Consider the following 25,511-nt stretch of genomic DNA (forward strand, 5'->3'; position numbering starts at 1 on the left):
CATTTCTTTTCCATGGGGATGATCTTGATCCCTGTCTCCTGTACAATGTCACAAACCTCATTCCATAGTTCATCAGGCACTCTATCTATCAGGCCTAGGCCCTTAAATCTCTTTCTCACTTCCACTGTATATTCATAAGGGATTTGATTTAGGTCATACCTGAATGGTCTAGTGGTTTTCCCTACTTTCTTCAATTTAAGTCTGAATTTGGCAATAAGGAGTTCATGGTCTGAGCCACAGTCAGCTCCTGGTCTTGTTTTTGCTGACTGTATAGAGCTTCTCCATCTTTGGCTGCAAAGAATATAATCAATCTGATTTCGGTGTTGACCAAATGTCATGCTAGACATCTCAAATCTTCTCAGAAGTTATAATACAACAGTTCTATCCCTTAACCTCATGTAAGTGTTATCTTTTCACCATGCTGATTGGAATAATGAGGCACAAAAGGCTTTTCCATGTGTCCTAGGTCTGTAGATGCTTGAAAAACAATTACTTTGATGCTGGCCACTAAGCTTTGGTTCTTTTTTAGGGGGTCAGAGGGAATGTTTCTCCCTCTTGTTTTTTTTTTTTGGCTGTGCCTCGTGCCTTGTGGGGTCTTAGTTCCCTGAGCAGGGATTGACCCTAGGCTTTCTGTAGTGGAAGTGCTGAGTCCTAACCCCTGGACAGAAGGGAAGTCCTCTAAGCCTTGATTCATAATGGAATGCCTGAATTGCTTATCAGGAGTGAGCTCTAAACTAGTAACAGCTTTCTGAGTATTGGAAAACATTCTGTTTAATTCTTTACGATGCTCATTTAAAATTGGAGAAACTTAAGAATTAGGTTTGTAAGGGAAATTGAAGATGAGAAATATAACAAAACAGTCAGACATGACTGAGCGACTGATCTGATCTGATAGTGTTTAAGAGTATACCTTCCTTTTACTAATTCTCGTTCATTACCAGAAATATAATTTTTATTTCTGCAGTACATTGCCTTAATATTCATTACTAATTAATGCCTTGGAGACTTACCCCACAAATTCAGGGCCCCTCTGCTGTCTGCTTTCCATTTGTAAGTTCATGCTTGGTTGTTGTATGGTAATGACTATCACAGTAGAGTTAGCCACATGTCCCATTTATTTCATGAAGGAAAGGTAATTGCCAAATTAATACAAAAAATTGTATTGACAACTTTGTAACGGGGGAATACCAAAAACTTCATAAGACTGGATATATTTTAAAGTTTAAATTTGTTATATTTATTTAATTACAGAAAGAAATCCTGTTTTTTATAGAAACTTGGAAACTCAGAGAAATGTAAAGAAGAAAGCTAAAATCACCTTTAATCCTCTTAAACAGAGATTACACTCTTCTGATTTATTTCTTACGATTTTCTAAAGTATGTGTGTTCAATGATTTACAAATACATATGCTAATTTAAACACCTACCTTAAAAATTAAATTGACATCACAATATCCTCCATTTTAAAACCCAATAGTATGTCAGCATTAATGTATTATGATGGTTTTTACTTTAAAAACAATCAATGTGATTAATGTGTTTATACTTAAATCTTCTTAGGATAGGTAATTTGAACAGCTTTAAGACTTGTAATACAAATTACCAAAATGCTTTCTCAAAGTCTGAACCAATTTTTATTATTAATTTATAATAATTCTTATTTTACTTAAACTATACTCAAATTTACTTTATAAAAGTGAACCAAATATTTTCCTTTTGAATAGGAGAAATACTATTTTGTCATTGTTTTTTATTTCTTAATAGGATAAACATTTTTGTGAAATGCTTTTTTAAGTTTAGGAATGAATTTTATTGGATTGGAAGGATGAACTATTAGTAAGTTTGTCTAAATGTGACAAAAATTTTTAAATTATGTGATATCGTAGTGACCTCTGTAAAACTTCATATTTTGAGGGAAGTTTTGTCTGTGTGGAAAGGGGAGAAAGAATTTGTTTGGGTATTAGGTAAAGTTGAGTGATTTGGCCATCACAATTGCACAAAATTTCAAAAATTTCTCATTGAATTTGAACATCTAACTAGTTGGTACTTGAAATGTAGATTTTAATACATTGTATTTTTAAGAATGGGGTAATCAGTGCCTTAAAGATTTAAAGACTATTATTTTCAATGTAGAAATTGTGAAAACATGTCAATTTGTTATCATATAAGGTAAAATTAGCTATTTTGCTTTTAAAAAGCTCATCTGTGGAATATAAAAGAATACAGCTCTGTACAGCAATCCCAAGTAGTGTTGACACTAATATCTAATATTTGTATTACCTCTTTGCCTTTTTCTGTTCAGGACATCCAGGCGGAAATTGATGCCCACAATGACATATTTAAAAGCATTGATGGAAACAGGCAGAAGATGGTAAAAGCTTTGGGAAATTCTGAAGAGGCAACTATGCTTCAGCATCGACTGGATGATATGAACCAAAGATGGAATGACTTAAAAGCTAAATCCGCCAGCATCAGGTCAGTGATGTCAGTGTCCAAAATAACAGGGGGGCAGGATTTTCATGATTTTTGCATATCATGAAGAGAACAAGAGGCCTTACCAGTGTCCAATGCCTTTGTCAGCTGTTCCTAGTTACAAATTTGCATATCACATTTTAAACTTAATAATGCTAATGATGTTACCAGTACCTGCTAATTGTTGACAGTTTACCTTGAATAAGTACTGTGTTAGAATCTTTACAAATATTGCTTGATTTAGTATTCAAAAAAAATCATTGTAAAGTGCATAGTAAAGTCTTTTCTTACATGAGGTATCTGAGGCTTACTGAATATAAAGTACTTGAAAAGTTTTTGAGCTAACTAGTTTCATACCAATGGCAGCCCCCTCCAGTACTCTTGCCTGGAAAATCCCATGGATGGAGGAGCCTGGTGGGCTGCAGTCCGTGGGGTCGCTGAGAGTCGGACATGACTGAGCGACTTCACTTTCACTTTTCACTTTCATGCACTGGAGAAGGAAATGGCAAGCCACTCCAGTGTTCTTGCCTGGAGAATCGCAGGGACGGCAGAGCCTGGTGGGCTGCCGTCTATGGGGTTGCATAGAGTCGGACACAACTGAAGCGACTTAGCAGTAGCAGCAGTTTCATATCAGGATTTGAATCTAGATCTTTTTGACTTTTGGCAATGAATGTGTTTTGCTTCATTGTGCTATTTGTATGTCCAATTTGAAGGTGTACTTTTAGAAATTACATGTCACTTATGGATACTAAAATGGAAACTGATGACGTGTCTCCATTTGGAGAAAGGGGAGATCTGGGTTCGATCCCTAGGTTGGGAAGATCCCCTGGAGAAGGGAAAAGCTACCCACTCCAGTATTCTGGCCTGGAGAATTCCTTGGACTGTATAGTCCATGGGGTTGCACAGAGTCCAACAAGACTGAGTGACTTTCACTTTCACTTTCAAAATTAAAAAAGGATGACTTTGACAACTAGAATGTTGACTAAGAAAGGACCTTGAAAAATGACCTTTGTGACAACTATTAATATTATTGGGAGTTAAGAACATTTAAGAATTATGTTTACTGAATGGTGGATAATACCTAACTAGATATGAGTTTAGCAGAAAGTGACTGAGAATATGTTATTGAGCAAAGGTACAAAAGATGAATGTTGGTATAAAGACCTGGATCTTGCACCTGGGTTGGTTTCTTAAATTTTAAAGTTCAGAAACAGTATGATGTCTTGAAAAATGTACAACCTTCAGCCAAATGATCTTGAATTTGACTTTACTCTTTACTTACTGATCTTGGGCAAGTCACTAAGTCTCTCTGAGCCTTGGTTTTCTCATTTAAATATCAAAATATAAATATTTAGCCCACATGATTACTGTGAAGATTGAATGTGGTAATCTGATAGTTCCTTAATCTATATTAAATTTTGTAGCATCTGGTTTTATTTTTTCTTACATAAAGGGGCTCAGGGAATCTGCTTCAACTGGTTTCTACATTTCATAGACTACTTCGTATAGAGCAGAAATCTTTCAGTGGCTATCTATCATGAATGAAATTTTTTTTAATTAAAATTATCTTTCCCGAAAGGTTTTTTATTCTTCAAGACTCATGACGGGAAATTTGTACTTCTTTTTACACTTAAAGAGGAGGTACTGTAGCCTGATTGTGGAAGCCTCTGTGTAAAGATCCTGCTGGACTTCACCCACCCACTGCTCTTTTCCAGTAAGAGAGGAAAATTAGGGAGTGTTATACACTGAGAGAATATATGTATGCTTGCTAAAAATTGAATTTTCAACTAGCCAGATCCCACTGGTTTTCCCTTTTCTGTTCTCCATAAATATAAATAAATAAAAAGATTTAAAGTGTTAAACATAGTGAAAAATGTCCACTGAGGTTCTAGAACAACCAACACGTCTAACAAGCTGAAAGGCACAGGGATGGCCCTGGTCAAGATTGTGCATGTGGTGCTGAAATTTTGAGAGTTTGGAGGATGAGTTCTTCAGAAAGGAGAATTCAGTGAAGACAAAAAACCTTCTTTTGACTCTTCATGGCCTTTATTGACTAAGCCTGTCAAGTCACATTTTTTTTTTCTAACCTGGAAAGGAAGAATTCATAAATTATCATTGGAATATTATCTAATAAGTGATGTTATTTTTAGAAGATTGGAGAATAAGCTTTTGTCAGTGGACTTCTGCATCAAGACAAATCATACATTCCAGTAAAATGTGTTATTAATGTGATAATGAATTAAAATAATTTTCAGCCTCATTACCCATCTCTGGAGATTCAAGCTTTTAATGAGAACTTACTTCTAAGTTTGAGGCATTGCTAATCATAATTAAGTTATGGCCCCTACTCATAGAGGTTTCACAGTTCTATTCAGGATAAGGGGAGTCCAAAGGAGGAGGTGGTTACTTCCGTTTCAGATGATTATCAAAGGCTTCAAAAAAGAGGTGATGGTTAAGCTGAGCCTTGAAAGATGTATAGCTTTCCCCAGATGGACTGGTTGAAGACTAGAAAAAGACATCTAAACAGGAGGCTGGAAATAACACTGAGTTTTCACCGAACAGTTAAGAAGTTCAATCTGGAGTGAGAATAGAATCTGCTGATGATGTAGAGAGGAAAGATTGTGATTAGAGAAAAGGGTGAAGGGAGAGGTAAGACAGAATCTTGGAACACCTGTGTGTAGTGTGCTCCATTCCACTGGTTATAAAATTTGAAAAATAAGCTTTGGAAAGATCCCTCCCACACAGCTATGGAGGGTGCATTATTAGGTAAGCAAAGTTCTAAAGACAAGGAGAGCTGCTAAGAGACCTTGTCAGATAAATACAAGAGTGAAATTGCTGGATCCCATGGTAGTTCTATTTTTAATTTTTTTAAGTATTGATATACTGTTCCCATAGTGGCTGTACCTATTTACATTCCCACCAGCAGTGGATAAGGATTCCTTCTTCTCCATGTCCTCAGCAGCACTTGTTATTTATTTGTTTTTGACTATGGCCATTCTGACAGGTGTGAAGTGATATCTCATTGTGATTTTCATTTGCATTTTCCTGATGATTAGTGATGTGGGATGTATTTCATGTGCCTGTTGGACTTCTGTATGTCTTCTTTGGGAAAAAATGCCTATTCAGCTTCTCTGCCCATTTTAAAATTGGACTGTTTTTATACTGAATTATATGAGTTCTTTATCTGTTTTGGATATTAACCCTTTATGGGACATATTAGCAAATATCTTCTCCCATTTTGTTGATGGATTCCTTCTCTGTGTCAAAACTTTTTAGTTTGATGAGATCCCAGTCATTCAATTTTGCTTCTGTTGCCTTTGCCTAAAGAGACAAATCACCCGAAAAAAATAAGACCAACACAGAGTATACTGCATAGATATTTTCTTCTAGAAGTTTTATGGTTTCAGGTCTTACCTGTAAATCTTTAATCCATTTTGAGTTTATTTTTAGATACAGTATGAGAAAGTGGTCTAGTTTAATTTCTCCTGGGTAGTGTCCAGTTTTCCCAACACTACTTATTGAAGAGACTATCTTTTCCCCACTGTATAGTCTTGCCTCTTTTGTTGTAGATTGACCTTCTGTGCATGGGCTTATTTCTGGCTATTCTGTTCCATTGATATATGTTTCTGTTCTTGTGACAGTGCCATACTATTTTGATTATAGTCGCTTTAGCTATAGAGCCAAAGAAAGTGAAAACACCAGTTCAAAAAGATATATGCACTCCATTGTTCATAGGAGCATTTTTTACAATAGCCATAATATAGGAAACAGCCTACATGTTCATCAACTGTTAAATGCATAAAAAAGATTGTATGTATGGGCTTCCCTGGTATCTCAGACGGTAAAGCGTCTGCCTGCAATGCAGGAGACCTGGGTTTGATCCCTGGGTTGGGAAGATCCCCTGGAGAAGGAAGTGGCAACCCACTCCAGTATTCATGCAGTATTCATACCTGGAAAATCCCATGGACTGAGAAGCCTGGTGGGCTATAGTCCATGGGGTCGCAAAGAGTTGGACACGACTGAGTGACTTCAGTTCACTTCATACACATAACAAAATAATTTTTTTATAAATATTCATCTAATTGTGTATGTGTGTGTGTGCTCAAGTCTCTCAGTTGTTTCTGACTCTTTGCAGCCCAGTAAAGAGTAGCTGAAGGACCGTAGCCCATCAGGCTCCTTTATCTATGTAATTTTCCAGGCAAGAATACTAGCATGGGGTGTTGTGTCATTTCCTACTCTAGGGGATCTTCCCAGGATCAAACCCACATCTCTTGCTTCTCCTGCATTGTCAGGCAGATTGACCAGTAGCGCCATCTGGGAAGGTCCATCTGTGTTGTCACAAGTTGTAAAATTTCATTCTTTTTTAGGGATGAGTAATATTCCACTGTGTGTGTGTGTGTGTGCGTGCATGCGTGTGCACACTAAGTCACTTCAATCATGCCCAACTCTTTGCAACCCCATGGACTGTAGCCCACCAAGCTCCTCTGTCCATGGGGATTCTCCAGGCAAGAATATTGGAGGGAGTTATCATGCCCTCTTCGAGGGGATCTTCCCAACCCAGAGATTGAACCTATGTCTCCTGTGTCTCCTGCATTGCAGGTGGATTCTTTACTGCTGAGTCACTATACACACACATATTATGGAATATACATGTATATGAGCTGACATATATAATATATCTATATCTATATATATATATATCTTCCCTCAAAGCTCAGTCGGTGAAGAATCTGCCTGCCGTGCAGGAAACCCAGGTTTGATCCCTGGGTTGGGAAGATCCCCTGGAGAAGGAAATGGCAACCTACTCCAGTATGCTTGCCTGGAGAATGCCATGGACAGAGGAGCCTGGCAAGCTATAGTCCATGAGGTTGCAAGAGTGGGACATGACTTAGCAACTAAACCACCGCCACCATATATATATATGTATGTATGTGTGTGTGTGTCTATATATATATATATATATATATATATATATATATATAAAACATATAATCTGAAGGGTATTATGCTTATTTAAATAAGACAAAGACATATACTGACAAATACTGTATGTTTTCACTTACATATGGAATCTAAAAAATTAAAAGATATAACAAAATGGAAACAGACTCACTACTGAGAACAAACTGGTGATTATCAGAGGGAAGTGGGGATAAAGAGAATTAAGATAGTAAAGATAGTAAAAAGAATTAAGGTATAAAATAGATAAGTTTCAAGGATATAATGTACAAAACAGGAAATATAGTATTTTATCATGACTATGGCATGTAATCAATAAAAATATTGAATCATTATGTTGTACATCTGACACTAATATTATATGTCAATTATATCTCAATTAAAAAAAGATAAAATGGTTCATTATTCTTAGTAATGGGCCCTCATATAGGAAGCACACCTCAGAGAGAAGTACAGGATGCATTAATACTTTGGAGCTAGACCACCTAGATTTAAACACCAGTTTTGTCTTTGGCAGCTGTGATACTGTGGAGGAGGTTAGTAACCCAATATGTATTTCCTCATGTGCAAAATAGGGATATGAAGAATAACTTCATTATAGAGTCATCATGAATAATTAATTTAGCCTTTATAAAGTGCCTAAAACACATGGTAAGCACTGAATAATTGTTAACTATTCCCTGGGTGGCTCAGATAGTAAAGACTCTGCCTGCAATTCAGGACACCTGGGTTTGAGCCCTGGGTCTGGAAGACCCCCTGGAGAAGGGAATGGCTACCTACTCCAGTGTTCTTGCCTGGAAAATCCCATGATCAGAGGAGCCTGGCAGGCTACAGTCTATGGGGTCGCAAAGAGTTGGACATGATTGAGTGATTAACACTTTCACTGACTTTTTTTCATTATTATTATTCTCATTGATTACCAACCATTATGTTTGGAACTAATTAGTCCAAAAGACATAGAAATTCTCCCTACTCCATCTTTTTTCTCGGTCACTAATATTAGGAATTTTGGAGAACTAACATCCTTCTTTCCTGGCTGCAAGAAAAAGTGAACAAAAGTAAGAACAAGTGAGAACATCAGTGTCATGTTAATTACGGACAGAAGCCAGGCTATAAGAGGTAGCTGAGAGTGAGAGCTGAATGAAACTGTTAACTGAACTCCAGAAGCAGGCAGAATCACCAGCAGTTACTGGCCAGTATGGTCTCCCATGTGGGAAACCCTACATGGAAGGATAGAAAAGAACTCAGTCTCTGCAGGTTTGTTCTCAAAAGGGAAGATTGGGCTGATCTAAGTATATCTGTATTTCCCAAACCTACAAATCAGATTTCTCAGTCTCCCTCTACAGGGATGGAGAAGTGGCCAGGAATGTGCTTACAGTTAGTGAGAAAATCCCTTCCCAAAAAGTTGGGATGCGCAAGTGTTCTCATTAACAAAAGTGTAGAGTAATCTACAACCCCCCAACCTCCCAGCCAACTGCCTGCTTCAGTCCTTACTGAAAATAATGCATGCTGAGTGTGCTATGAATTTCTGTTTCTGTGTTCTTGATTCTCATTTCTTTTAAAGTATCATCTACCCTTGCACTGGCCTCTACTGTGAACAAATTCTCCTCTATTTTTAATATTTCTGTAAACTTTTCCATCACTTTTCTCCAAAGTTTAGTGTTGTCCCCTTAATTCCCTGCTTTACTTAAAACACTCTAATAGAGTTCAGTTTTCCCATTTTCCTCACCTGGCAGTCAGCAAGAAGAATCTAATATATAACTACTGCTGTGGACAGCAATAAATTAGAATTCCAGTCATAAACTCTCAATATGGTGCCAGCAGACACTGGCTGAACAAGAGCCCTGCTGCCCAGGGCTAAGAGAGAAGGTTGGCAGCCTCACTGGTTTCTCAAGCATTGCTTTTGCACCTCTCGACAACTTCTCCTTAGAAATCAATACATCCATTATTCTACCCTCTCACTGTCTTAGTCCTGCTTCCTCCTGATCTGGAGGGCACTCTTCTACTTCACTCATTGATTTGAGCATCTGACTTCCTTTTTATTCTCCATCCTTTCTTCAACTGTCATCCTTGGTGTTGATATCTCTCTTGATAACTTGCTATATTTTGACTTCTCAGTTTCTTTTTACTTTATCTGTAAATGATTTTATTCCCATTTTGTTTCTAAGCCCCATAGGTCTGGCCATGCCTGGGACTCAGTTAACACCCCATGTTATCTTGGCATCCCTGGGATGATCAATCTTAAGAGAGCAAGGGCAAATTGTTTTCAAAACACACATTTTATTTTATTACATCCCATCAGGCCATGAGCATCTGAGTGCTGTTGATTTTACCATGTTAGTTGGAGAAGAGCCCTCTGTTGTAGCAAATCAGGATTGTTTAGAACATCATCAGTAAAAGAACTGTCCTTCACATGAAAGTTACGGATTTTATGAAGAAGACCTTCCTCCATTAGCTTCTTATATACCAGGACCATCCTACCATATACTGTCCTCCAACTTTATCATTTTATTCTGTATATATAATGAATCTACAATACTTCAACTAGATTGTTTAAAAATGCACATCCACTAATATTTTCAACGGTGGAATTCCTAGCTTTCTTTTTATTTTTCCTTCTTCTTCCCCAATTTGTCCATCTTTCTCCTTATCTTAAGTTGCTAAAAATTTTCCTCTTTTCAGACTTCATCAACCTCTTCTACTGAGCTTGGATTTCATTATAAGCCATTTCAGTAATGTCAGGACTTTGAAATCCCTGTCCTCCTTGAACTTGTGTCTGCTTTTCCAGCCTTTGCTGCTCTGTAGTCAACAGAAGTCAACTTCCCTATCCCCTGATCTAAATTCTGGACTCCCTAGTGTTGCATTGGAAAGTGAAAAATGGTAAAATTTCTTCAACTATAATTTGACAGTTTTTACTTAGAATTGGTATTGTGATTCTGAATGATTTTCTATCGTATTCACCACTATCTCTAACTTTTGAAGATTTTGATTCCTCTTTAACTCCCAAAACCTCTCCAAATCTTCGTGACATGCAGCCTTGCTTCATTCTTTTCTGAATATAAGGCCATCAGATAGATGTCCTTTCTGTACATTCTTTTTTCAAATTGTGCTGTAATTGTGCTGAAGTCAATATTGTCGTGGCAGAAAGTATTTGCTGCAATTTATCATTTTTAGAAAAGAGAACATCTGTCAAAGATCATAATGACAGTCAATATTTTTGAACATTCCACATGCCTATAAGAAATGCTTGATATTACCTCCTTTGACCACGATGTGGTCATTAGAACTATGGAATTATATGTGGCTCAACGCCTTGGGTTAATATCTTAAATATTATTTTCAAGTCTTTGCAGATAACTTCGACTACACCTTTAAAATAGTGACATCTAATTTGCCAACTATTCTTCTGCAATCAAAAAACGATGCTTACAAGTATATATTCCATTTAGATGGATATAAAGATAGCTAGTAACTTGAAACTTGAGCTAGAAGATAGGTGGTTAAGAACTTTGACAGGGTATTCAATATTTTACCTCCTGGAAAAAATGTGAATTGGAAATTACTAATAAATTCAGTAATGTGAATGCCACGGCTTAAACTTTTATGTTACATTTGTGTCATTTAGAATTATATTAATTAAATGCTCACTTATCAGCTTAATGATGTTTAATATGGATCCTTATTAACATATGGTTTCAAAGGCCAGTGAAATTGTCAAATCTAATGAAAACAGAGTTCAAAGATAAAATTCTATCTTCCCTTCCCTTTATGAGCCTCCTAAAGATTCAGAGCACCTTTTTAAAAGCCCTTAGAGAAGATTAACCTTTAACATCGTCATTACATCTGATGTTACCACACTTTTACCATGTCATCGACACCGCTTTTAACTTAAGCGAGTTGATTTTGCTAGCCATGTTGTAAAACTACTAAAATTTTCTTCTCTCAAATCTCATAGAAGAAGATTCTGCAGCTTTCCTTATTTTTCCCTCTGGCTAAGTGCTCCTCTGTAAAACTTTCTGCAGTGATGGACATGTTCTCTACAGTAGCCATCAGCCATATGTGGAAAGTTGAGCAGTTGAAATGTGGCGAGTGCAACTGGTGAACCGAATTCCCCATTTCACTTATTTTAGTTACCTTAAGATTAATACTTATTTGACTCCTTGACAGCATTGAGTCTTAATTGTGGCACATGGAATTTTTTTTCTTTTCTTTCTTTCTTTTTTTAGTGGCAGCATGCAGGATCTTTAGTTGCAGGATAACTCTTGGTTGCAGCATATGGGATCTAGTTCCCTGATCAGGGATCAAGCCTGGGCCCCCTGTGCTGGGAGCTCAGAGTCTTAGCCACTGGATCACCAAGGAAGTCCCCCCTGAAGCTTTAAACTGAAATTGTCACATGTTGCTGGTGGCTATAATGTTGGAAGCACAGCTTTGGTGTTCTTTTCAGAACAGTCTGAATTCTGAGAACTCCACTTTTTTCTTGTAGTCAGTCTTAATTTCTTTTCTGGGAGCAGGAATATCTCATATTTAATGTTCCTGGTGATTTTTGCACTAATGAAGGTTTTTTTTCTTTTTTTTTTTTTCATTATAACTGAACGTATAGTCTATGGGTTTTACCATGAAATAAAAGTTTCTGTGTAGTAAGAATGCCAAAGTGGATATTTAATTCTGTGCATTCCCTGGTGACCAGTGGTAAAGAATCCACCTGCCAGTCAGGAGACATGAGATACATGGGTTCGATTCCTGGGTTCGGAAGGTCCCTTGAAGTAGGAAATGACAACCCACTCCAGTATTCTTGCTGGGAGAATCCCATGGACAGAGGAGCCTGGTGGGCTATAGTCCACGGGTCGCAAAGAGTTGGACACGACTGAGCAAGTGAGCACAAACACAAGCACAATTCCTTCCTTACACAACAAGGGATGGTATATCTTTACTCCTCTTAATTTGAATCATCAAATTCTTTGGCAGACCTACTACTTTCCAAATGTATCTTTCCTTGTCTACATATATATCTGGGCAGTTTCTATCTGCCCTCTTGAGTGTTCTCCATGATGAAAGCAACATAGTATAAAGGGCTTAGAATTGAGTATGAATATTCCAAATTCTCACCACGGCTTCTTGAGCAAATTTCTTTCTTCTCTGAGCTGTAGTTGCCTCAGAGAGTTCTTAGGAGGTTTCCTATCTCAAAGTATATTTGGTTTACTTCTGTTTCTCCTAACTTGACCCTGCTGCTAAGTCGCTTCAGTCGTGCCCGACTCTATGCGACCCCATAGATGGCAGCCCACCAGGCTCCCCCATCCTTGGGATTCTCCAGGCAAGAACAAGGAGTGGGTTGCCATTTCCTTCTCCAACTTGACCCTAGAACTTTATATTTCTGAAACGGGGTAGTGCTTGATATCAGAGCAAGTGCTCCATGCTGCTGCTGCTGCTTCTAAGTCACTTCAGTCGTGTCCAACTCTGTGTGACCCCATAGACGGCAGCCCACCAGGCTCTACCGTCCCTGGAATTATCCAGGCAAGAACACTGGAGTGGGTTGCCATTTCCTTCTCCAATGCATGAAAGTGAAAAGTGAAAGTGAAGTTGCTCAGTCGTGTCCGACTCTTTGCGACCCCATGGACTGCAGCCTACTAGGCCCCTCCGTCCATGGGATTTTCCAGGCAAGAGTACTGGAATGGGTTGCCATTGCCTTCTCTGGAGTGCTCCATAGGTGTTTGCTTTTATTGAAATCAAAAAAAATGGAAAACTATATTTTTTTTAAATAGATGTCCCTCTCATACTGTTTACTCTATTTTATTTTTCCTTTTTTTGTATCTGTATGTTGGGAAAAGGAATAAATACTTCTTTGAGAAACATAATAAGTAGTTTTTTGGGTTTAGAATTAAGGGTTTAGAATGTATATTAATACATAGTTTTATCCATAGTTCCTTTTCTACTATATTTAAATGATGAGGTGCTTTTTAATGATTATTTACCTTCTAAAATGTTTTCATGTTATAGTTTTAAAAATAACTCATCACTTAAAATTGTTTACAAAGTTGTAAAATAAGTTATTCAATCTAAAAGAAGTAACTTTTGTAAAGCATTTTATGTAGTAGATATCACTCTGAGTTAATAGCAAAATGAAAGTATCTATTGCTTTGCACATGTTAGGTACCCAAAGAATGAACTGAAGCAGGTGAGGGTATAATAAGTCTATTATCCAAAATGTGAGTACCTGCAGATATGTGTGGGATAAAGAAATGTTTTAAGTGATGATTCTGAAAGCATGATTGATGACTGGCTGTCTGTAGTCTTGGGAAAATACAAGCTTCAGAATGTTTAAAGTAAAATTAAAGAAGTACAACTACACCAAACACAAATGTAAGGTTTCTTTTTGTAAACCATTCAACCTAGTGCCCAAGAAAAGGCTTTCATCTTGAAAGATGAAAGAATTAAATTGAAACTAGGACACTGAAGGCTACTACAGAAGCATGCATTTATTTGGACATATGGTAGTGATCCACTAAACACATATTTATAATCTATCAGAGAATAACCAGAACAGATTTTCCAGGCAAAGATTCTGTCAGATCAGCTTGTTTTTTATTATGGAAAGGGAAAGATTCTGAGAAGCACATACGCAAATGTTATTTTTATTTATTTCAAAGTAACTTCAGTATCTCTCTTAAAAATGTATTTCCTTCATCTTTATAAAGAGTTATTCAGGTCCCATATGCCATAGATTTCAGTGATCAATTTCATTATCCCTGTGCAGTCAAAAAGTTAATTGCACTGGAAAAGACTTTTGCATGCTCTTCAATACAATGAGTATGTAATTGGCTTTCAAAGGAATGTAATGTCTGGTTTGGTTATTGATTAAAGCGTTAAACTATAGATATTGAAGATGCAGGATCAAATAATCTAAAATAAGAGGTCAGGGTGTGTGCATCAGTGTTTTGCACACAAAGACACTCAAGCACTTATTGATTGACTAAGGACTTCTGATTTCTAGCCGTTGTTTATTTTTCTATTTATTTGGGGGATTTAAAAATATTGGAAAGAAATTGCACCAAATATAGTTGACAAAATGCTTTGTAACTGGCAGAGAGAATTTTCAGTTAATATCTTCCCTAATAGCTCAGTTGCTAAAGAATCTGCCTGCAATGCAGGAGACCCTGGTTTGATTCTTACGTCAGGAAGATTAGCTGGAGAAGGGATAGGCTACCCACTCCAGTGTTCTTGGGCTTACCTTGTAGCTCAGTTGGTAAAGAATCCAGCTGCAATGTAGAACGCCTGGGTTCAATCCTTGGGTTGGGAAGATCTCCTGGAGAAGGGAAAGGCTACCCACTCCAATATTCTGGCCTAGAGAATTCAATGGACTGTATAGTCCATGGGGTTGCAAAGAGTTGGGTATGACTGAGCAACTTTCACTTTCATAATTGAAATTATTTAGTTCTGTTCTGTGCCAGGTAAAATTATTATTTATCAGTGATAGGTAATTACATATTTGGCCTAAAATTAATCAATATGAACACAGAAAAGTTGGCCAGCAAACAGAACTGGGATCTCATTACAGCACAAGTTTGTAATGTGAGGTCAATCTTAGCACCTGTAGAATGAACAGAAAAGACTTTAAATACAAGAGAATACAATAAAAATTTAAATTATAAGATTTAAACTTATAATTTAAACTTCTTTCTGTATTTTTAATTTTCCTAAAAATTATTTCATATCTTGGTTTTATAAGACATAGAATTTTGTTGTTTGAAGAGTTTGTTTTATCTTAACCAGTTGACAATGGAACTATAAATAGATTGCAGGACAGTTGGTCTTGTTTGACTGAATGCAGATTCTTGGTGTTTTAGAGATATACAGAACTACCATTTTTTTTCTTTTAGCCAAGAATATTGGCTGCTAGACTGTGGCCAATTTTTTAGGAATTAGAGATAAACTAGAAATCAGAGATATGTAGTTGTTCTTCTGAACACATTATGAACTTTTAAACAAGACTTATGATAGTGTTGAATATCCACTGCTGAGATCACCTAATGTGATCATTGGGGAAATATTTGCTTTTTGCTAGAGCAAGCTATTATTAGCTTTGAGACAAAGGTTCGGATTTCCTTTCCCAAAAAGGAAATCACTGATCAGTCTGAGAGACAGTAGTTGTGCTTGGTTGATTTGTTTTATACCATTCAGTGAAGCAGCGGTTTTGTGGAAGCGTGGATCATAAGCCAGTGTTATGGTAAAAGTTGTGTATGAAAGGATGTGAAGCCTGGTCAACAGAGGTTTCATGTCCCTGGGGTTGCCCCAAATGAGTCATCTTTATCTATCATAAATCTTTAGTCTTTAGAAGCTGTTATGTAACAAAGCTGATGTCTGTCTCCATTAGCCTTGCCTCTCTCATTCTGAAAGGTCATGGACAGTCAAGGTAATTCCATTTCATGCAGTTTAGCTTGTAAGTCCACGTTCATGGTCTGTCTGCTGCAAGAATGAGGAAACACTGATTCCTTGAGGCTTTTGAATTGCTTTTGACTGATTCATCCTTTTAAACCCATGTGGTGTGGGCTTGAGGCTGTATAACTGGGCTTTCTCCAAGCCTCTAACAGGAGCATCTAGCAAATTTGTCTTTTGTTTACATGTCTATTTTCAAAGGCTTTTCTCTTATTTAAATATTCATCACATAAAAATGTATTTCTTAAATAAAGTTTCCTAATTTTAAGTTCACAATTTAAGAATCTGAAGGAACTTTGTGTTAAAAACAGAAATTTTTACTGGAATAAAGACCTTATCTTTGATTCAGAGTATAAATAATGCAATCAATGGTTTTTGACCAATTATTTTCTTTTCACAGTGGACATATGTCACTAGATATCAGTCATCCAAAAGCCAAATAGTGTTCTGTCCAAGTAATGTCTTATTGTTTTTCAATATTCTGAGATAAATATTGGTGATATTCTGCTTTCAGTAATTTATTTGACTATGAGAGAAATTAAGACATTAGTAATCCCTCTCAAAATTAGCTTTTTTGGAAAGAAAAATCACATAAGCCTGTTGAATATACTCAATTAGTACCAAAATATATAAAAATTAAGTGGTTAATTTGCTCTTAGTAGTAACTACATCTGGTATGTGTCTTTCTAAACATTTTATATACATATAATTTCTTGTATACCTCTCTTCCTATATAGATAGAAGAAATGAAAAAAGTTACATTTGAATGTGCATATACACCATATATAAACTATTGAAACTTGCTTAATTTTGCATTATGTCATGGGCATTCTTCTTGAAAGCCTTATAGATGCCTTTGTGACATGGAGGTGTATGTTTTAACTTTTGACAAATACTACAAACACATCCTGACTAGTCTAGCTTATTCAAAAGAACTATTTTTTACAGGAAATATATATCCTTTTTATAAAGTGTCAGTCTCTTTCTTAGATGTGAGCATTAGTTCGTTATACAAGATTATTAGGCCAAAGGAGGGTATGTAATTTTTCAGATGCATTTCAAATGTTTAAATGTGGTCAGTGTTATCTCTCAACAGGGCTCATTTGGAGGCCAGTGCTGAGAAATGGAACAGATTGCTGACGTCTTTAGAAGAACTGATCAAATGGCTGAATATGAAAGATGAAGAGCTTAAGAAACAAATGCCTGTTGGAGGGGATGTCCCAGCCTTACAGCTCCAATATGATCACTGTAAAGTAAGTTGACCACATACAGTGGGTACCTTTCTTTGTTCATTTTTATTTTGTGAAGTAAATATTCCAAATAAAATAAATATGTTAGTGGAACCAATTATGACAGGATTTTTTTTTTCCTCCCTCTGTTTCTAATTACTAGTATTTAGGCATCTTATTGAAATTGCATGCCTTGCTCCCTTTTGTTTCAGATTAAGTTTTCTCTTCATATTTAACTGAAGAGTTTTTCAAATGTTGCAGGTATCTAAAGCATAATAGTATTCTTAGCTGATCATGAAATTTATCTATTCCTTATAGATTTTAAATTGTTAATATATTATATTGGGGAAATATTTACTCTAAGTTAATCTTAAATTCAGAAGTTAAAGAGTCATAAAGAATTACAAACTATTTTGTTTTATTAAATGAAACTGGAGAAAAATAATGACTTGTAGTGAGAAAATAGTATAGATATAAGTCCAAAAGCAAATGAAGACCTTTGTGTTTAAAACTGTTTTACAGGTTTGTGGAGTTTTCTTTTTTTTTTTTTTTTTATCTTAAACTCTTGCATTAAAAAAAAAAAAACTCTTGCATTTTTATTCTGTTTAAATATCTATCTCTATGCAAATTTGTACTTTTACTTCGAAAAGCAGATATACTGAATATTATCAAGTGACACATTGACTGTTATGTCCTTGAATTATTTAAATTGTTTGCCTCATTAACTTTCTATTCATTTATTTTATATCTCTTCATACCCATTTTCTCATATATCACATATCACCTTGTTTTGTTATATTGTTTTACTCTTCACATGCAACACAAGTTCTTATTCTAAATCTTTACATTTTGCTGTGATGTTAGAACTCTGTTCCCATTTTAAAAAATGACAAACACTAACATATGCTTCTTCTAAAGGAAGATGTCTTCTATGTTATAAGCTGCTTCAATGCAAAATGATAAGATCCTGGGATTTATTTTATTTCAAATGCTTGTGATCAGGTTATTCAAGTTACCATTTGGGTAAATTTTCTCTTTGTACTTTAAGAGAATATAGTATAGAAATAGCTCTAAGATTGAGATAAAAAGGAAGATACAGTATGTAATAATAATGATAGAAGATTTAAAATTACTGATTTAAAAAATCAATGTTTCCTTACTTTTTTCAGCTTTGTCTTCTATTGATTATTCATGTACCCATTTTGAGGATTCAGGTATTAGTGATGAAATGGAATATTACAAAGCTCTTCTAATAGAATTGTTTTGTTAAGGAATAAAATGTGTTTGTGACTGTACTACCATTTTGATTAAAACTGAAATCTTGAGGTGGGAAATGATTTTTCCTTTTACAGGTTCATGTTGATTCTAGATTGTAGAACATATTTTATCATAGTCTACCTTCTAAATTTATCAATGATCCAAAACTATAAATTCTCTTAATATTATATATTATTAATGTTTTGATGAAAGCTTCATATTTTACTTTGGGAACTGAGGTGAAGATGCTAGGAAAAATAACTTAGGCAATAGATTTTAGAGTGAAGTTTGTGGAAATGTATCAGTTTGCTAGGTCCACCATAACAAAGTTCCTAAATAGGTGTTTTAAACATCAGACATTTATTTTGTCATATTTCTAGAGTCTAGAAATCTGAAGTCAAGACGCAAGCAGGGTGGGTTTCTTCTGAGGCCCCTCTCCTTGGGTTGTAGATGGCTGTCTTCTCCCTGTGTCTTTACATGATGTCCACTTTGTGGGTATCTGTGTCTTAAAACTGGTCAAAATGCCCTCTTTTTATAAGGACCCCTGTTATACTGGATTAGGGTCCACCCCAATGAATGGCCTTATTTAAATTTGGTTAGCTCTTTAAAAACCCTTCTACCAATACTGTCACATTCGGTAAAAAGTAACCTTTCCTAACTGCCAAGAGTAATGTTTCTAATTGCCATAAATTATTACAAGCAGGGTGAATCCCTGTGTGTTAGTACAAACAAGGCAATATTTAAAGATGTGACACCTACATGTAATATGAGTTTCCTTTTCTTACTGAACCTTGTCGGCTATAGACGTAGAATAGTCCAAGTGTAGTAAAACCTCCGCCTTGCCAGTATTCTGTCCTCAGTCTTTTCTTAAAATCAAAATCCATTTGGATGTACCTGTGGTAGCTCTATGTTTCAGGCAAGATTTTTCTTTCCTGGGTATTTGGAGATATCTTTTCCCCCGGCCTTCATATGCTTTTTATCAAGGAAATCATGTGTGTGTGTGTACAACTTAGAATTATCAATTGTTAGGACTGAAAGGAACCCAAGAAATAATTCAGTCCAGTCCCCTTATTTATAAGAAGCATATGATTTCATATCTGAGTTTTCCTTCCTCCTTCCTTCACTTCTAGCAAATACTCAACATTTACTTAGTGTGAGCCTGGCAGTTGGTAGCACAGTAGTAGAAGGACTGCTGCTGCTGCTGCTGCTAAGTCGCTTCAGTCGTGTCTAACTCTGTGCAACCCCACAGATGGCAGCCCACCAGGCTCCCCCGTCCCTGGGATTGTCCAGGCAAGAACACTGGAGTGGGTTGCCATTTCCTTCTCCAATGCATGAAAGTGAAAAGTGAAAGGGAAGTCACTCAGTCGTGTCTGACCCTCAGTGACCCCGTGGACTGCAGCCTTCCAGGCTCCTCCGTCCATGGGATTTTCCAGGCAAGAGTTCTGGAGTGGGGTGCCGCACTGGTACAAAAGACAGACATGGGCCTGGCAGGCAGGTAGAACTTACGTTTGTCCTTCTCCACCTTGGAGTTCCTGTGTCTTCTCTGTGCGGTGAGAAATCATTGCCAGCAAGGTTTGTAGCTCAGCTGTGAACTGCACATTGCTGTCCCAGATCTCTGGTTGTCTGCCTAATCATCCATTTCTCTAACCCTTACTTTGGTCCTTTGGTTATAATCTATGCATGTTTTCAGTTCATGTGTACATTTATTACCAATTTTCTTTCTTTAATGGGTTGTAGAGTTCTCTTCAATTATAACATTATGGTATAGCTTTAAACATAACACAAAATAATTTTTAAATTAATTTTTACAGATATGCTTAGCATTAAATTTAGCATTTAGTCTTTTAGTTTTTCCTATTATTACAAACTCTGTAATTTTTTTTTTTACTGACTTGCTATTTTAGGTCTTTAATTGTCATAATAAAGTTTAAAAATATCTTTTTAACTTCAAAGAACTCTTGCCTTTTGACTTACCTAGTTAGGACAATGAAATTCAACCCTTGTGTGGTTTGATATTAATATTAGGCAAGATATTTTATTTTCTGAAATGTTCCTTTAGAAAGAGGGGAGACCTTGTATTTTATTTCAAACTCACACTCATTTTATAGGTGGCTATCTGAATTATTTTATTTTAAATCACACTGTACTATTTAAAGAAGTTGAATAAATTTGATATAATCTCTGTGTGCTCAATTAGAATGTCTAGAGATTACTAGATGGATTTTTTTAAGTAAAAGACAAAGAAATTTACTCTGATTTGTTAATTATTCCAGGAGATATGATCACATAAATGCAAGTCTTGAATGTCATTGCACAGAAGTCTTTTAAAAATCAGTTTAGAAAGTGACACCATATGTTATGTTATGGACAAGACAAAAATACACATCTGCCAGATGCCCCAAATAACCACCTGTGCTGATGTTACACTTAATTAGCACTTAAGTTTTACATTAAAATTTCCAGTGGCATTATTATATACAAAGTGAAAAACAAACCTGTGTCTCAGTACCTTAGGTGGATGTAGAGTCACTACGTGTAGAAAACTCAATGTGCTTTAGATGACTCAAAAGTTGCTTCCAATAAGGTCAAAATCTGATGTCAAAGATTTATTTGAAGAATTTGGAGAAAATAATTATGGGTAGGCATCTGATGATTTAACCCATATCCTCAGCAGTATATGTATTCAAGTTCACTGAAAACTTTCTTTGGCTCATCTCACTTAGATAGTGGTGTATTATTCTCTATTCTGAGACAACTTATGTTGGACCTGACTATATACAGAGTTATTGAACCCAGCACATGGTCTTAGGTAGACCTGGTTTCAGTTACCACCCCCACCTGCCCCCAACATACACACACCAGCCTTGTAATCCCAGCTTTGGGGCATATTGTCTAATCATCACTATATATGACCACTTAGCAGGGTACACATAGTAAGTAAAGCAACAGATGTTGGAGTTATTCTTTAAACTAGGACTTAAGCTTATATTTTATAGTATATTTTTAATATTAGTTGCTCTTTGTCTGCATTTCGTATTTTTCCTTAGATTATTATGTTTGAGTGCTCTAAGTTTTAATATCATAACCTATACTTATTGTTTTAGCCTATTGGTGCCTTAAGCAAACTTGGACTCCTCAAAATAATGGATGAAGCCATTGAAACAACAATATTTTTGAGAATTTATATGGAATAAGATATGAACTTAGAAACTGGAAGGTGAATTATTTCTTGTTCATAATAAAAGAAACAACTTATCATGGAAAAGCCAAACCCATAAAACTAATGTGCATACACTGCGTTTAATCAACTTATTTAAGAGTAATAGGCAAATTATATATATTTAACCATGAATCTAATTACCTTGAAAGGCAATATTTGAGTGTTTATAAATAAAAGAGCACAAATGTATAAAATATAAAATATGCATTATTTTATATTTACATCTCCTTACCCTGGGTCCAGTCTACTTTCAATGTTGCAGATGGTAAGAGACTCGCTTATCTCAGATGTATGTGTTCAGTCACCTCTGATACAAAGAGGTTGATTTATGGAAACTCATATATTCTCAAAATTTTCTGAGTCCCACATATATTTTTATACTCTAGTACTTTACATGTATATCAGTGATTTAATGACACTTTTTCATAACTGTTCTTTGATAATAGCAGTGCCAGTCACTTCATCATCCATCCTTCTTCCATCCATCCATCTATCTACCTCCACTATTCACAGAATGACTTATATTTTGAAATTGATACTAAATATACAGAGGGCAGTAAGACACAGCCACTACTTCAGTAACATATTTCAGTTATTCTTATACCTAAATGCTCTATGCTTATGACTGTATCCAGAAGAAATATACATTTAAATATTTAGGTGATGGCTCTGAGACTTCAGTTAGAATGATACTGTAAGGTCATATTTCAAAGCACCTCATCCGCTCAAATGCCTAACAATTACAGATAAAATGTTAAAAACAGAAAAATCAAACATGGCAAAATTGGACTCCAAAATACAACAGACATTCTGTAGATCAGAAACAATGCAGAAAAGCAAAGAAGCTAGTAGGGTTGATGCTTCTGGAAAAATGTAGCAGTCCTAGGCAATGAGCAAGCAGAAAGCCCCCATAGCAAAGGCTTGGCTCAACAATCTGTCTTATACAGGGAAATGCGTGACTCATGGATTGGCATCTTTTCCTTCTGTTATGTAAATGTCCCAGGAACTGATATTCTGAAACATCAATACATTTTGAACCCTTAATTAAATATCTATACTTTCTTGGATGTTTTAACCAGTGACTTAGAACACTGATAGATTTTCAGCAATAATTCTAATAAATACTTTGTTCAATGTTTTAACAGCCCATCATAGGCCAACTTGTTAAATCATAATCATAAGTCAAAGTGCCTTGATGGTAAAGTGTTTGGCTTGGCACCTGGTCCACAGTAAATGGTGGCTGGTCTCATCTCCCATAACTGCTGAGAATCTGTCTTGATAGTTTTGATTATATTTATTTTGTTTAAAACTGTCATAGGCTATATGAGTTGTTTTAGCTAATTAAATAAAACCATATTAATATCTGTTATTTACTGTCCAGCAGAACTAGCTTCCCATTACAATCTAGGGTCAACCTGTTACATTAAGCAGAAATCATGCTCTAAACTTTTTAGGTTTCTGTTTGGTAAATAATACAATCATATTATCTTTTTTCCTCATGTAGGTCCAAGTTTAATACCCTTAAATGTTGAAATAAATTACTACTATAAAATGTATAATATTTCTAATGACTTTTAGAATACATTGAAAAAGTTTAATTTTTCTACTTAGTATAATTTTAAAAGTTTTTTGGGAAATAAAATCCCTTATATGTAGCTTCACTTTCAAAAGTGTGAGATTATTGTTCAATCAGCAATTACTTAGAAAGCACATATAATATATATAGCATTCATTTGTAATGTTATGAAATTACTTCAGTCAGATACTTGAAGATTGGATAAAATTGCAGATTCAGTTTTTGCTTTGCACTTCATTTTCATAAAAGTATATATACTAAGTTATATAGGGACAGTTATCAGAGCTCTAATGCTCTTTCTGCAATGTAATGCATGCTTGATTTTAGAGAAGGAAATCACCCAGAATAATTGAAAGTGTATGATTCAGGTGCAAGATATTATGAGTTTTTCCATTCCTTCAGGGCTACTCTGTCCTTTGCTTAATTCAATTTAATTCCTATATTCAAACCTCGTTATATAAAAATCAGGACATTTGCGCCTTAAACTGAATTGCCAAGATATATTTGCAAGTTTACTCATTAAAATAACAAATTTGAACATTGTGTTTAAAACGGAAACATGCCACCTTTAAATTTAGAGTGTGTGTGTGTGTGTGTTTATTCTCCCCATTAAATATGTTATTCTCCCTGCTACTCTTTGCCTGAAAACCTGTAATTTCAAGGTTTTGCCGTGTTATAATGTTCAGTTTAGTTCAGTTCAGTTCAGTCGCTCAATCATGTCCGACTCTTTGTGACTCCATGAATCACAGCACACCAGGCCTCCCTGTCCATCACCAACTCCCGGAGTTCACTCAGACTCACGTCCATCGAGTCGGTGATGCCATCCAGCCATCTCATCCTCTGTCGTCCCCTTCTCCTCCTGCCCCCAATCCCTCCCAGCATCAGAGTCTTTTCCAATGAGTCAACTCTTCGCGTGAGGTGGCCAAAGTACTGGAGTCTCAGCTTTAGCATCATTCCTTCCAAAGAACACCCAGGCCTAATCTCCTCTAGAATGGACTAGTTGGATCTCCTTGCAGTCCAAGGGACTCTCAAGAGTCTTCTCCAACACCACAGTTCAAAAGCATCAATTCTTCGGCGCTCAGCCTTCTTCACAGTTCAACTCTTGCATTCATACATGACTACTGGAAAAACCATAGCCTTGACTAGACGGACCTTTGTCGACAAAGTAATGTCTCTGCTTTTGAATATGCTATCTAGGTTAGTTGTAACTTTTCTTCCAAGGAGTAAGTGTCTTTGAATTTCATGGCTGCAGTCACCATCTGCAGTGATTTTGGAGCCCAGAAAAATAAAGTCTGACACTGTTTCCACTGTTTCCCCATCTATTTGCCATGAAGTGATGGGACCAGATGCCATGATCTTCGTTTTCTGAATGTTGAGCTTTAAGCCAACTTTTTCACTCTCCACTTTCACTTTCATCAAGAGGCCTTGTAGTTCTTCTGCACTTTCTGCCATAAGGGTGGTGTCATCTGCATATCTGAGGATACTGATATTTCTCCCGGCAATCTTGATTCCAGCTTGTGCTTCCTCCAGCCCAGCGTTTCTCATGATATACTCTGCCTATAAGTTAAAAAAACAGGGTGACATATACAGCCTTGATGAACTCCTTTTCCTATTTGGAACCAGTCTGTTGTTCCATGTCCAGTTCTAACTGTTGCTTCCTGACCTGCATACAGGTTTCTCAAGAGGCAGGTCAGGTGGTCTGGTATTCCCATCTCTTTCAGAATTTTCCACAGTTTATTGTGATCCACACAGTCAAAGGCTTTGGCATAGTCAATAAAGCAGAAATAGATGTTTTTCTTTTTTAATGATCCAGCAGATGTTGGCAATTTGATCTCTGGTTCCTCTGTTATAATGTTACCTAATGTGAAAAGTCGGTCTTTTTCTAAAATTGATTAAATTATTTCCCAAGTTCCCCTTCAGCCTTTGCCACCTGTGTTGACTTCTTTCTTATCAAAAACACAGCCATCTAAGGTCTGTAAACTAAGACTGTGTGAAACACCTAAAAAGCAACAGTTCTGTAAGTGAGTCTGCACCTACCTACCCATTCAGCTGACTGCAGTTGACTTGCCTCCCAAGCCTGACATGGGCATTGAGGACCTCACCCCAAAGGGCCATAGAATATCTAAGTTTAGAGGGAAAGGCAAGGCAGCCTAATAATTATCACTGCCTAGTGGTGAAATTGAAGAGTGGACAACAGATGTAGGCAAGTTGAGGTCCATGAAACCAAGCCATATGGTTCTCCCCTTCATTCCGCCCTTTCCTAATAAACTGCCTCTGGTCATATTTAGCTGAGAGATAGTTTCATTTATCGAACAGTTCATTTATTCATTCAGGAAACTTCCAAGTTGCCCCTGATGTTTGCTACATT

The 25,511-nt window shown here is 36.2% G+C and overlaps 1 protein-coding gene across 13 annotated transcripts in view; it reads left to right on the forward strand.

The window, feature by feature from the left end:
- Window positions 1-25,511, forward strand: part of UTRN (utrophin) — a 555,367-nt gene that overhangs the window by 383,950 nt on the left and 145,906 nt on the right. For all 13 annotated transcript variants that reach the window (XM_061428217.1, XM_061428218.1, XM_061428216.1 and 10 more), the window contains 2 exons: window positions 2,303-2,475; window positions 16,958-17,114. In XM_061428217.1, the coding sequence (XP_061284201.1) occupies window positions 2,303-2,475; window positions 16,958-17,114 (330 nt within the window). The remainder of the gene's footprint in view (window positions 1-2,302; window positions 2,476-16,957; window positions 17,115-25,511) is intronic.

Source organism: Bos javanicus, chromosome 9 (assembly GCF_032452875.1).
Source record: "Bos javanicus breed banteng chromosome 9, ARS-OSU_banteng_1.0, whole genome shotgun sequence".
NCBI lineage: Eukaryota > Metazoa > Chordata > Mammalia > Artiodactyla > Bovidae > Bos > Bos javanicus.